The following is a 13,542-nucleotide window of genomic DNA, read 5'->3' on the forward strand; positions in this document are numbered from 1 at the left end:
CTCTTCAGCTTCTTCGGGCACCAGATCCATCCCGCTTCCAGGGGTGAGTGGAAGAGGTAAGGAGCCAGGCAGGTGAGAAATGATGTGGAGGCCTTGTGAGGGACTGGCTTCTGCTACCCCAGAAGCATGAGGAAATGAAAACCCATCAAAACAGAAAGCCATTCCATGCGTCAGGTTCTTGAGATTCTCGTCTCAAATCAAATGTCTGTTCTTTATTAACTGGTCCCATAAATAGACACACACTGGGCCTTGGAGTTTGAGAACACTCTCTTGTCACCCTTTTTCCTTTTAGTAGACACACACTGGTTTCAAGGAGTTCCTCCAATAATCCTAGTCTGATATGCCACAGAATTCCAATTTGGTAATCTTTTATCTTCATCTATTAATAGAGGAACTACATCTTATCATCACCAACTATTATATTAAAGGATCTGAAGCAGTAATTGAGGCATAATAGTATTTAATAATGGTTTTTCAACCAGTCAAAATGCTCTGCTCTTTGAAAATGCTTCCCAGATGATTCTGACGGGAGAGCGGAGAACCACTGCCCTGGACTGTAAGCATCCTGAAAAGCTGAATTTTCCTCAATGCCGCTTACCTGACCCTCTTCATGTGAACAATGCTTAACTTTGGCATCGTTTCTAAAAATGACTGAGATTACTTTTCCCCTTTAGATTCTACAATGTGTCTTTGGAAAATTTTGGAAAAAGTTTACCCGCACAATTACAAGTATGAAATCTCAAGTGGATAAATGAACTTTTATAAAATATAGTATCTTTTAACTCTTGGTTAAAAAGTTTTTGTCTCCACTTATACAGCCTCTTTAGCTTCACGAATGGGCATACTGAAAGGCTATTTCATCGACTCTTCTCTCAATAAAAATCCTGTTCCAATAAACTAAGTGAGAACTGCTATGAATGCAGTGAACCTAGTAAACCAGACGTGTTACCACCCCAGGCTCACCTCTGAGGGAAACTGCTCACGTAACTGTTTTTTTGCTCCACGTGAACCTGCTAGCCTCGATCAAATGGGCCAGGGTGGGCTCCTGACTTCAGAACAGCCGGTTCCCTACACTGGTCGGTGACCCCTGATGAGACCTGGTGTAAAAGGACCAACTGACCCAGTTAGAGTCTCCTTGCAGTCAGTTAGAGACTGGAGATATAGGAGCTGAGGGTCACGATGGAGAAAAGTGCCTCAAAGGTGCACACTAGCGTTATTGTGGGAAGCAGACACTAAGAGTAAACAAAAGCTGTGAATCAGAGAAGTTGGTGAGGAAAGAGAATGGAGCCAGTGATGTAAAAAGAACTGAGCCCCGTGCGTGGCAGACCCCAAGCCTAAAGATCCACCACTTCTGCTGCTGCGGGCCCTGGAGGTGCCTCAGATCCAGTGTCACCATGTAATGTCTGCTCTTCCTGAGGCCTGGGGGTTAGTTCTGCGTGGGAGATGGGGGTGTGAGGTGTTCCTGCGTTCCCAGGCACATATCCTTAAGATAATGTCACACTGCTTGAGCTAACTTGTTAGTTTTACAGTCTTTTTACGTTTGTCCTAACTGGAGATTCCTTGCAACTAAATAAGCCTAATTGGAAGAACTATTTAAGCCATTACCATTTGTTAAAAATAATCAAAATTTAAAATATCTATTTCTCTGAACAAATCTGGGGATGTTTAATCCATTAAGTTTTGAAACATTGGTAAGTTTAACGTTGGTACTACATGCTTCCGTATCAGTTGGTACAATTTACATCATATCTTATACTATTTCATCTTTGCAAAGACATCATATACACAAAGATACACATTCGATAACTGGGAAATCATAAAACTTCTGATCTATACTTTCAAGTTTGTTCGGTCATGATACTTCTGATAAAGATCATCAGCATACCAGTTTCGCCTCTTCCAGAAAGATGTTGTCATTTTATCTAAGAGCTTACTTTGGGTTTTATTGCAGAAGACAAATTCCCTCAAGCGTCTTTTTCTTGCAGCCGTCTTCTTCCATAATTTTTTCTTATAACCAGCCTGTTAAATGATATTACAAAGACAATTTAAAACATTATATTATATAGGAAACAACAGATATGTTAACCAGTCATGGTTCATAGGCCTGCTGGAAACAAAGACTAAACTTTCATAGGGACTGGTATGTTTTTCAGAAAAATGGGATTCTCAGTGTGGGGTTAGACAGAGAAATCGCGTGTAGTTTGAAAAAGGAATATTAATAATTTAAGAGTTTTTAAGAGATTATTTAAATTAAAGCCACAGCAAATAAAGCTAAATAAATCGTTGTGGCTGGTGAAGTACAGGGTAATGATACATAATTGTGACAGCTAACTTTGTATGCATTACCTTATTATCTCTTCAACAATCTTCAACAATAGCATACGATTATTCTCATTTTACAGATAAAAGAGAAACAATTAGAGCAGTTAAGCAGCAGACTGAGGTCAGAGAACTAATAAGAGTTCTTAACCACTACACTGCTATCTTCCTAAAGTGGAGGATGATGAAGGCAGTACGGCTAGTGGGTGACACTTATGTTCATTTAAGGGGGGCCTAAGTATTACAAAGGCTGAGAAGCAGAGTTCTCAAGTATACTGTGTCATTTATTCTTTTCACACACTGGGGGGACCAGTTTCTACAGTAAGTACTTTTCTATGGAATAATGACTGCAGGAAAACTATTATTGGGAGTGGTGAAGGAATCACATTATTAATTTTGAAGAATTAATTTTTGAAGAAATAGATAGTTAGATCGAATATAAAACTATAATCATAGCCTGTTTATTTTTTTTCTTTTGGCCGTTCTGCACAGCTTGTGGGATCTTAGTTCCCCAAGCAGGGATTGAACCCAGGTCCTCGGCAGTGAAAGCGTGGAGTCTTAACCACTGGACCGCCAGGGAGTTCCCAATCATAGCCTGTTTAAACTAGAAGAGACCTTAGTTGCCGCCCAGGTTAATGCTTGGCTACAGTAATTTATAGGAGAGGTGAGACTAGAAACGCAGCTATTGGTAAGAGCATTTGGGTCCTTTCAAACCAAGGGCTCTTTAGGGCAGCACACTAACTGAACCAAACCACAGCTCTTTGCGGAGAAGGTGCCTTGGGGTTTCTGACATGCCTTAGTGTCATCACTGTGACCAGCAACTTGTACAGTACAGTGATGCTTGGAAATAAGGAAGGGTCATTTCAGAGTTCCGGCTTTAAAACGCCAGAGATTAGATGGTTACTTCTCATTACTTACAATTCTAAGTTGAAAGATTCAAAGAAAAATCCCCATATTTGTGTAACCATTTTCTAGTTTGCAAGCCAATCTGGATCCCTGTGCATCTCTGACACACAAACAGCTAGTTTGCTGTCCTGCCCATCAACAGCAGAATAATCTCCTTTGAAGATTATGCTGTGGAATGTAACCACTGTGAAAATGCTTGAGACTTTTTAGACAATCTACAGGTTCAGAAATGGAAGGAGGGAATAAGCAATAAAAATTAGGGACACCTGGATGAAACGGTGCTGCAGAAAATACTTTGTTTTTATACATTAGTGTAAATTAACCCACCCAGATTTTTGTTTTCTTCTTAAAATTAGATTTTGATGAAGCAGGCCATTCTGCATATGGAATACTTTTGGGGGCCTTGAGCAGGGACTAGGTATTATGATTGGAGAATTCGATCAGGTCATTTATAACAGTGTGAGGGTTTCAGGGCCCAGGAAAAGGGATGTGGAAAGGAAGGCAAGGAAAACCACCTGTTTTATTTTATCTAGGGCCAGATGAGGACCTGGAAATAATTAGTATAACAAAGGGGAGGAAATGTTTCCAATGGTCCAAAATTCATAACTATCTGCTGAATTACTTAGTTCAGCTACTTATGGATTACATGAGCTTCTACTGACTAGTGTGGGAAACGATCACAGTATTGTTCCAATGGAGAAGTGAGCTCAGAATTCCAATTATTCGTCTACAAATTTAGGATTGTTTGTAACAGAGTACCTTTCAAATAGTGAGGAAATGCTACCAATTATCTTATTTTCACAGGGAAACAAATTTTGATGTTTAAAGAATTGTTTGTTAACTCCCAAGTAGTAAAAGGGAATTAGGATTTGAAGTTATCAAAACTCAAAGGTGTTTTGCAAAACTCTGGTCTTCAGCTGCTTTCTAATTATCACCTACTCTGTTTCCATGAATAATAAGGACATGAATGGAAAATACCTGCTGCTGTGGGAGCAGAGTAGGAATACTCTGTCAGAGTCCCCCTCTAAAGGCCATGGTCCCCGGCCAGAATAAGTATTGGGGTTCTGTCTGATATGATCACCAATCATACACACCAACAGAGAAAAACTTACAAAGTCAAATTTAAAACAAGTATATGAGCGGTTAATGTTCCGCCATAAAGATTAAGCCACCTGGAGAACCCAATCCAAGGTAGGCTGGAAGCTATTCGGTCCCAAATCTCCACCACGGGACTAAGTCCTTGCTGAAGTCCGCTCCGCTGTTTTAATGCTCTGGGCTTAAACAGAGCCTCCCCACAGGTTATTTACACATCGGGGGCTTCAAAGGGATTCCGGTAATCATCAGACAAGACAGACATGTAAGAGACCTGAGATGAACCTGTCCTGCAGTGAAGACTTTTGCCATTGTGAATAATATTTTGTTATATGAGTGTTAAAAACGTTTTCTTCACATGTATTCACTTACATGAAGAGATGCCTGCCAAGCTGGGACTGAGCTCAGCACTGTAAAAGCTGCTGGCAGGATGGGAGGAAGATGTGTCAAGGCACAGGCTGACTTCTGCTTCAGTTTAATCTAACCTCACACTCCTTTTCTAAGCAAGTAACCGTGTGAACACTCACCTTCCTCCTTAGCCACAGGCCAGAATGAAGTCGAAGAAACCTATAGATGGCAGCTTTCACAGTCTTTCTCTTGCCTTTTCTTGAACTGTAGTATGTTACAGTTCTGACTGGTGGCTTCAGGATGTTTGGGAGCAAGGGGACCACTCTAAAATATATTAAAAAATTTTTAACTCAGCAGTAAGACATTAAAGGATAAAATCCATTTCTGTACTTAGAAATGAAAGCAGCAGCTCCACTGGAATAGAGCTCACTTTCAATAAACACTGTTACTCCAAACGATCCGTGACACTACACATAAGAATGGCAACTATCATCAGTTTGCAAGTCCCGCATAATCTACCCCCTCAACCCCTAGGAGAGAATTTATCCTGCTATGTTTTAATCACCTGATGCCTTATCCATCTGCCACTAGATTATAAATTCCTTGAGGACTTTAACTTATTTTTATCTTCGTATCGTCTTTGCCAAGTATGGTGCTGGGCACCCAGGGGTGCTTAACTAAATATCTGCTGACTGAATGAGCAGCGCACGCACCCGAGCCTTGCAAGCTGAGCATCTTGTTCACACCCCCACTTCGGCTGACAGCTTCCACCCGGGAAACCACATCTTAGAACGTCAGAAGTGGGCCCTGTGTAGTCATCCCTGATGCCGGCGTGTATAGTCTCCCATCCTTCAGGCAAAGTCTATATAATAAACCGGCAAAGAATATCATCTACTTCTAAAATGTCGTAGGCATGAAGATTTTAGAATTTTTGTCCAAGCATCATGTTTACTGAAATATACTCAACCTATTGAGGACTGTGGCAGTCTGCCCACATGTCAGGTTTCTGACAGATGTGATCAGTCTGGGAGCAGAGGACACAACCGGTGTCTGAATGTGACTGAAATGTCGGGAAGACACTGCAGAACTAAGACAGGCATTCTTGGAGCAGTTTCGATAGGCTGAAGATGCCCAAATACTCAGGGGCCGTAAGATTCCTGGAGAGAGAGAGAGAAGCATATATACTTAATATGACACTCCAAAATACACATCCAGGGAATTCCCTGGCAGTCCGGTGGTTAGAACTGGGCGCTTTCACAGCCGGGGCCTGGGTTTGGTCCCTGGTCGGGAAATTAAGATCCCGCAAGCTGCGGGGCATGGCCGAAAGAAAAACCAAATTATGCACCCAGATATTTAAAACGAAGTAATGTACCAAAGTGACCAAGTATTATACATAATTAATGGGGTCCTGAGCATCAGACTCACATGTGGATCTTTTTATCCTTCTTGAGGTATAGCTTACACACCGCAAAATTACCCATTTATGTACAATTCAATGCTTTTTAGTAAATTTAGAGAGTTGTGCAACCATCATCACCGTCCAGTCTGATGTGTCCTAGTTCTACATTCAACAGTAGGGGACAAAAGGCATGCAATGTTAATTCCCACCACCAGATCTTACACTGTGAATACACAGAACTCCTGCACGTAGGGAATGGCAAGGCAGAAACACAAACGCTCCTCGGCTCCGCAGAGAGACAGCAGGTGGCAGGAGGAGGATTCATAAAGAAAACAGAAGAGGTACTTGAGCTGCCCTCTAGAAAATGAACAGGCCATGAGAGGAGGAGGCACAGAGTCCAGGCAGCATGAACAACGTGCGCAAAGGCAAGGAAGCCGAAACAAATCCATGTCGGGAGCGGGGACTGGACCTGCCACAGAGGCTGAGCACTGTTTGCCTGACTATCGGGGATGGCTGGGGAGTAGTGGGTAACAAGGTGGGCAGCTCAGAAGGCAGATCACGGAAGGCCTAGATGTGTGGACTGAACGCAGTCCTCTTTATCAATCCTTCACACTATCACCAGACTCAGAGTCCACGGCTGCAAAGCAGAATCACTCACAGAGCTGACTCCACTTGTAGATTCTGAGTGAGGCTAGTGTGGGACTCAAGAATGTGCATGTAAACAGAAACAGAGTCACAGATATAGAAAACAATCTATGGTTATCGGGGGGAAGGGGGAGAGGGATACACGGGGAGATTGGGATTGACATAGACACACTGCTATATATAAATAATCAACAAGGGCCTACTGCATAGCACAGGGAGCTCTACTCAATATTCTGTAATAACCTATATGGGAAAAGAATCTAAAACAGAGTGTTCATATGTATATGTATAACTGATTCACTTTGCTGTACAGCAGAAAATAACACAACATTGTAAATCAACTATACTCCAATAAAAATTTTAAAAATAATAATAAAAAAAGAATGTGCACATTGATAAAGCTCCACAGGATGATGGAAATATCTGAAAAGAGGATTGTGGTGATAGCTGCACAACTCACTACATCAAACTGTACACACAGGGCCTCCCTGGTGGCGCAGTAGTTGGGAATCTGCCTGCCAATGCAGGGGACATGGGTTCGAGCCCTGGTCTGGGAAGATCCCACATGCCACGGAGCAACTAAGCCTGTGCGCCACAACTACTGAGCCTGCGCTCTAGAGCCCGTGAGCCCCATCTACTGAGCCCATGTGCCTAGAGCCCGTGCTCCGCAACGAGAGAAGCCACTGCAATGAGAAGCCGGGCACTGCAACGAAGGGTAGCCCCTGCTCGCCGCAACTAAGAAAGCCCGCACGCAGCAATGAAGACCCAACGCAGCCAAAACCAAAATAAATTTTAAAAAAAACTGTATGGACAAAACAGGTAATTTCATGGTATGTAAATTATACCTCAATAGTTAGTTAAAAAAAAGCTCCACAGGACTTCCCTGGTGGCACAGCGGTTGAGAATTTGCCTGCCAATGCAGGGGACACGGGTTCGAGCCCTGGTCCGGGATGATCCCACATGCTGCGGAGCAGCTAAGCCCGCGAGCCACAACTACTGAGCCTGCGTGCCACAACTACTGAAGCCCGTGCACCTAGAGCCTGTGCTCCGCAACAAGAGAAGCCACCACAATCAGAAGCCTGCACACAGCCACAAAGAATAGCCCCTGCTCACCGCAACTAGAGAAAAGCCCACATGCAGAAACGCAGCCATAAATAAATAATAAATTTATTTATTTAAAAAAAAGCTCCACAGGTGAGTCTGATACTAAGTGAGGGCTTGGAACCACTTTCTTATTGTCCATTGCACTGATTTCACATGATAAAAGAGGGGCAGTGTGGAGAAGTGAAATGCCAGTGTTCGAGCCAGACTGGGTTCATATTCTAGCTCTACTACTTACTAGCTGTGTGACAATGGGCCAGTTAGTTAACCTCTCTGTGCCTCAGTTTCCTCAAATTTAAATGAGGTTAATCATGGGCTTTCCTGGTGGCACAGTGGTTAAGAATCCACCTGCCAAGGCAGGGAACGTAAGTTCGAGCCCTTGTCCGGGAAGATCCCACATGCTGTGGAGCAACTAAGCCTTTGCACCACAACTACTGAGCCTACGCTCTAGAGCCCGCAAGCCACAACTACTGAGCCCATGCACCACAACTACAGAAGCCTGCATGCCTAGAGCCCGCACACCACAACAGAGAGTAGCTTCCACTCGCCGCAACTAAAGAAAGCCTGCGTGCAGCAACGAAGATCCAACGCAGCCAAAAATAAATAAATAAATAAATTTATTGAAAAAAAATAAATGAAGTTAACCATGAGCAGGTAATGAGAATTAAATATGATAAAATATGTAAAGTACTAGGAAGAGTGCCTGACATAGAGAAAACATTTAATAAATGCTAAAAGCAGACAACAGAAAAGAGCTGAGGAATGCTTAACAAAGATGGCATAACGTTAACAGGTGGCAGAAGGAAGATGGAATACTTAAAACTCTTATTTTGCTTTTCTCCTCTCCATCAGAGATAACAATTTCCAGTCACCTGGTGACCTAGTGGGTAGGATTCTGGGCTTCCACTAACGTGGCCCAGGTTCAATCCCTTCAAATCTCCAAGTATAAATAATTTATATCTCAAAGAACTGAAACTATTTGCAGACATGATTACAATCCAGGAGGTAATCTTTGAAAGATTAAGTGAATAGGAGGATTGTAGACAACAAAATGTCCCAATTTTCACAGATCATCGGAGCTTGATGTATCTCAATTAAAAAACACAACAAAAACTCTGAGAAGTTCTTGGAAACTGCCCCTGAAGGAGGTGAGCAGATGGGAGTCCAGAAATAACTGGGTAAACTACAGGCTTATCTGTAGAAAAAAAAAATGTTAGAATGGATAAATAGAAATGCACAGAAAAAAAAATTTTTTCATCAACTGGGAGTAAACTGTTACTTGAAAAGAACTTCATTGCACTTTTTGATGTAGTCACCAGCCTGAGAAATCATGAGACTTTCTAGACAGTGTATCCTGACTTTAGGAAGGCATGTGAAAAGATTTCTTATATTCTAAATAAATATAGAAATGTGGGCAGGACAATAAATTAGGTAAATTCCAAGCTGATTGGAAACTGTACTCAAATTAGTTGATTGCTGTTCTCCTGGTGGAAGTGTCTTCCTGGCTCCCTAATTGACTCTTATTTTTCCCCAATTTATATGAAGGTCCTGAAGCTGTACAAGGCATGTTTAGCAAATCTGCATAAAAAACAAGCTGGGAACCATGGCTTATTAACATATTTGTGAAAAGATAGACTATCTAGACTCAAAGTGATCTCAGTAAAAGGAAAAACAGACCAAAATTAACAAAATGAAACCAGGGATAAACAAACTGAGGTTAGAAAAAAGTGGTTCCTGGAACAACAGGAAGGGTGACTGGCTTGAGAGCAGTTTCTGGGAAAATGACTTGGGAGGCTTTATCCACCATACCTTCTCCTGGACCAACACTGTGATTTAGCTTGTAAAAACCAAAGTCCAACTTAGACTGTGTTAACCAAAGGGCAGCTCACAAATCAAGGGCAGTAATTAACTGCTCCTTCAGTCTTCTGCCCTCTTTGGGAATTTTAGTACAGACAGGCTTTCTCTTAAACACCCTCTTGTATGGAGAACACTGATGTTTTCATGAAGGAGGTGACACAAAACCAGTTTTGAAGGAACAAGAGGAGGTAGTGGAAACAGAAGGCCAAAAATGGAATACATAGTATGTAGTACGTTTGGGGAGCTCTGTTTGGGGAATTACAAACAGCCCCCCTGTGGCAGGAATCAAAGGAACGTGGGGGTAAGGGGAGGTGAGTGTGACAGTGTCTAAACTAGTGGTCTTCAAGGTTTTTTCTTATCCCACACCCTCTAAATGAATCTTGAAAAATTATGTACCCTTTCACAAAATTTCAAGTAATATCTAAAATTTTAAATAGTTTAAAAAGGATGTAATTTCCAGTATATTTCTAAAACTGACATTTAAAAATAAGCTGTCCCATCACTCTTTTAAATGTTTTCAATGGAATCTAAATACCATAGTGAGTTAACACCCGCCTACATCATCAATTGTTAAAAAACAAGGACAATAAATCCAAATTGATGAAAATAAGAACTTTACATCAAAAGATACTTTAAACAAACTAAAAAAGCAAGCCAGAGTGGGAGAATATATTGGAAACACATTTAAATGAGAAAAGACACACATCCAACATACATAAAGAACTACTATAAATCAGTAAGACAATTCAATAGAGAAATGGGGAAAATGTTTGAGTATTTCACAAAAGAAATTCAAATGGTTAATACACATGTGGAAAGGTATTCAGGCTCATTACTAATCAGGGAAATGCTATTCAAACCCCAACGAGACACCACTAAATACTCACCAGATTGAAAAAATGTATAGGTCTAACAATACCAACTGCTGATGAGGATATGGAGCATACAGTGCTGGGTGACTTTAAATAAGCTCATCACTTTGGCAGCATCAGGCAATGCAGAATATATACATATTCTCTGATTCAGCAATTCCACAGCTAGTTTTATATGTATAAACACACACACACACCATAGAGAAACTCTTGCACTCATGCACCATGACTCAAGGCCAATCAGCTTTGCACCTAACCGCCCCAAAGTGGGAACACCCAAATGCCCATCAATAGTAAAATGCAGAATTGTAGGGCAGTCCCGTAAGAGACCATTCTATAGCAATGAGAAAGCATGACAGCTACGTGTAAAATGAATGAATTTCACAAAGAAAAAGAAGACACAAGAGTACATACTATGTGATTCCGTTCACGGAATGTAAAAAAACAGGCAAAACTAAAAAATATATTACTTAGAGATGCACATATACATCTTAAAACTATTACAGAAAAAAAGACAAGGTAATAATAAAAGTGAGGATAGTGTTTATGTTTGGTGGAAACGGGCAATTTTGGTTTAAGAGGCACACAGAGGTGAAGGCTCCTGGTAGTGTTCTATGTCCCGGCCTGGGTGTTAGTTATACCCCATGTTTGCCAGAGAGTTATTTGTTAAGGTAGCCATGTATGCTATATACATTTTTCTTTATATGTTATATTTCACAATTGAAAAATACCGCACATAAACCAGCTCTTCTATAACAGTTGGAAACTTTACACTTTTTTCTTTCTAGTCTTGTTCCACAGAAATTTTATCCTATTTTGGGTGAACGTAATTTACCGATCATCCTATCTTATTTGAATGATCTTTAACTTTTGCAAAAGTCCCTACAGTAAAGGCAACCCTTCGCTTCCGTCATCTCTCTGTCAAGAAGTCCTTAAGGCTGCCCTAGGGCCGCCACTGAGCGAAGCAAGCAGCCGCACTCCCTGCACGTTGTGTGCATTTCATACAGCCACGCTTACCACATGCCGGGTACTACACGAGGCGCTTTACGTGCTCGAGCTCATTTAGTCCTCAGGTGGATAGTGTTATCCCTATTTCAGAGCCGTAGAATCTGAAGTTCAGAGATTAAATAACTTTTCAAGGTCAAAGCTCGTGAGTGGCGGATCCTAGCCTCGGTGGGACTTTTCTGTTTTCCTCGCCCCCCACCCCCGTCCTTCTGGTTTGTTTTCTAGGGAAGGCGGAATGGCTAGGAGCCGGTAAGGAAGCCAAAACTGTGGGACACCCCGGTTCGCGAGGGTCCAAGAATCTCGGGGATCTCCGGTGCTGGCGGCCGAATACAGGCCGCCCCGGAGAAAATTCGGAACAAACCTCTGGCCTCATATAACGACCCCCCTTCTTTCTTTTTTTTTTTTTTTTCCCTGTTAGCCTCCACGCTAAACGCCCACTCCATCCCGCGCCAGTCCCCCCTTCTGTGAAGGTATGAATCGAGCTCCTCGCTGCCCACTGACCTGAGGCTGCTCTCACAGTACACGCAAAAGCGGAGGCCGCCATCTTGCCGCCTTGCCTTACGGCAGCCGAATTGGATCTAAAAGCTTCAGAGCAAGAGGACACTAAGGAAAAGTAACCTGGGCGGAGTCGGGGAAGGGAGTTAAAAACATGAATAAAGGAACGTTAAAGTCTACCTATATTGAATATCTTCTTTATGCCAGGCTGTCCTTCACCAATGTAAAACAAGTGCCTGTAGAATAGTGCCTGGCTCTCAATAAATTCTTACTGAGCATTTGACTGAAAGATGTATTTAAGTACCAGCATATTTGAAACAATTTCTTTTTGCTCATTTCATTAAATTAGTTTGAAAGAATAAAATGTATCCTTCCAAAGCTGGGATACGCTGGGCTAACTTAACAGGAAATAGCAACATTAATAGAATATTTTTAAAAAATTGAATGCCACCTCTAATCAAATGAATGTAAGTATCCCGAGAACATCAGACACACACACACACTTTTTTTGTCTCTCTCTCTAATCAATAACACTGTTATTTGGTAGAACAGCACCTCAACTCTTCCTGAACAATCTACATACCTTATCTTATTCCTGAAAATTAGTGATCATACATTTTTAAACAATGTTCATTCAAACAGAAAATAAACAGCAAACCTCTCTCCCATCCTTGTAGTCTAAGATACTCGACGCATATACAATATATGGCACTATTTACTGGTTGAAATGGGTAAGGGTCACACACTGAGTCTCAAGGAGTTCACATTTAATAAGGAGACAACTACAGACCATAATAGGCAGATAAATGACTGATGGGGCAGTTCAAAGTTAAGGAGGGAAGGTTTCTGGTTGGGGTGATCAGAGACAAGGAGATAGAGTATAACATGGATCTTAAAGAATGGGGAGGATTCTTTAACGAGGGCAAGGTCACTCACTGTTGGCAGTAAGAGCATCAAGAGCTAAGGTGAGAAGAGAGGAAGCCAAGACAGAGAGACACAGGATTTATTTAGAGCAGTGGTTTTCAAACTTTTTGGTCTTGGAACCTCTTTACATGCTTACAAATTGTGGATCCCAAAGAGCTTGTAATTATATAGATTATATCTATTAGAATGTATTATATTGGAAAGTAAAATTGAGAAAAAATTTAAATACGTATTGTACTAGTTTCCTATCGCTGCTATAACAAATTAACTCAAATTAGGTGGCTTAAAACAACACAAGTTTATTATCGTACAGTTCTGTAGGTCAGAAGTCCAAAATTGGTTTCACAAGGCTAAAATCAAGGTATCCAGGGCTGTGTTCCTTCTGGAGGCTCTAGAGAAGAGTTTGTTTCATTGTGTTTTCCAGCTTTTAGAGGCTTCTTGCCTCCTTCCATCGTCAAAGCCAAGAATCACATCACTCTGACTTCTGCTTCCATTGTCACACCTCCTTTTCTGATTCTGACCCTCCTGCTTCCCCCGTCACTCCTAAGGACCCTTGTGATTACGTTGGGTCCACACAGA

At 41.6% G+C, this 13,542-nt stretch overlaps 1 protein-coding gene across 1 annotated transcript; it reads right to left on the reverse strand.

Moving 5' to 3' along the window:
* Nucleotides 1-170: 170 nt before the first annotated feature.
* Nucleotides 171-12,132, reverse strand: MRPL35 (mitochondrial ribosomal protein L35). The gene is made up of 4 exons (XM_059079372.2): nt 12,046-12,132; nt 5,633-5,822; nt 4,845-4,989; nt 171-2,019 (listed from the first exon to the last, which is right to left on the reverse strand). The coding sequence occupies exons 1-4, from the start codon at nt 12,086-12,088 to the stop codon at nt 1,831-1,833; spliced, it is 567 nt and encodes a 188-aa protein (XP_058935355.1). The 5' UTR covers nt 12,089-12,132; the 3' UTR covers nt 171-1,830.
* Between the last annotated feature and the right edge of the window lie 1,410 nt (nt 12,133-13,542).

Source organism: Kogia breviceps, chromosome 11 (genome assembly GCF_026419965.1).
Source record: "Kogia breviceps isolate mKogBre1 chromosome 11, mKogBre1 haplotype 1, whole genome shotgun sequence".
NCBI lineage: Eukaryota > Metazoa > Chordata > Mammalia > Artiodactyla > Physeteridae > Kogia > Kogia breviceps.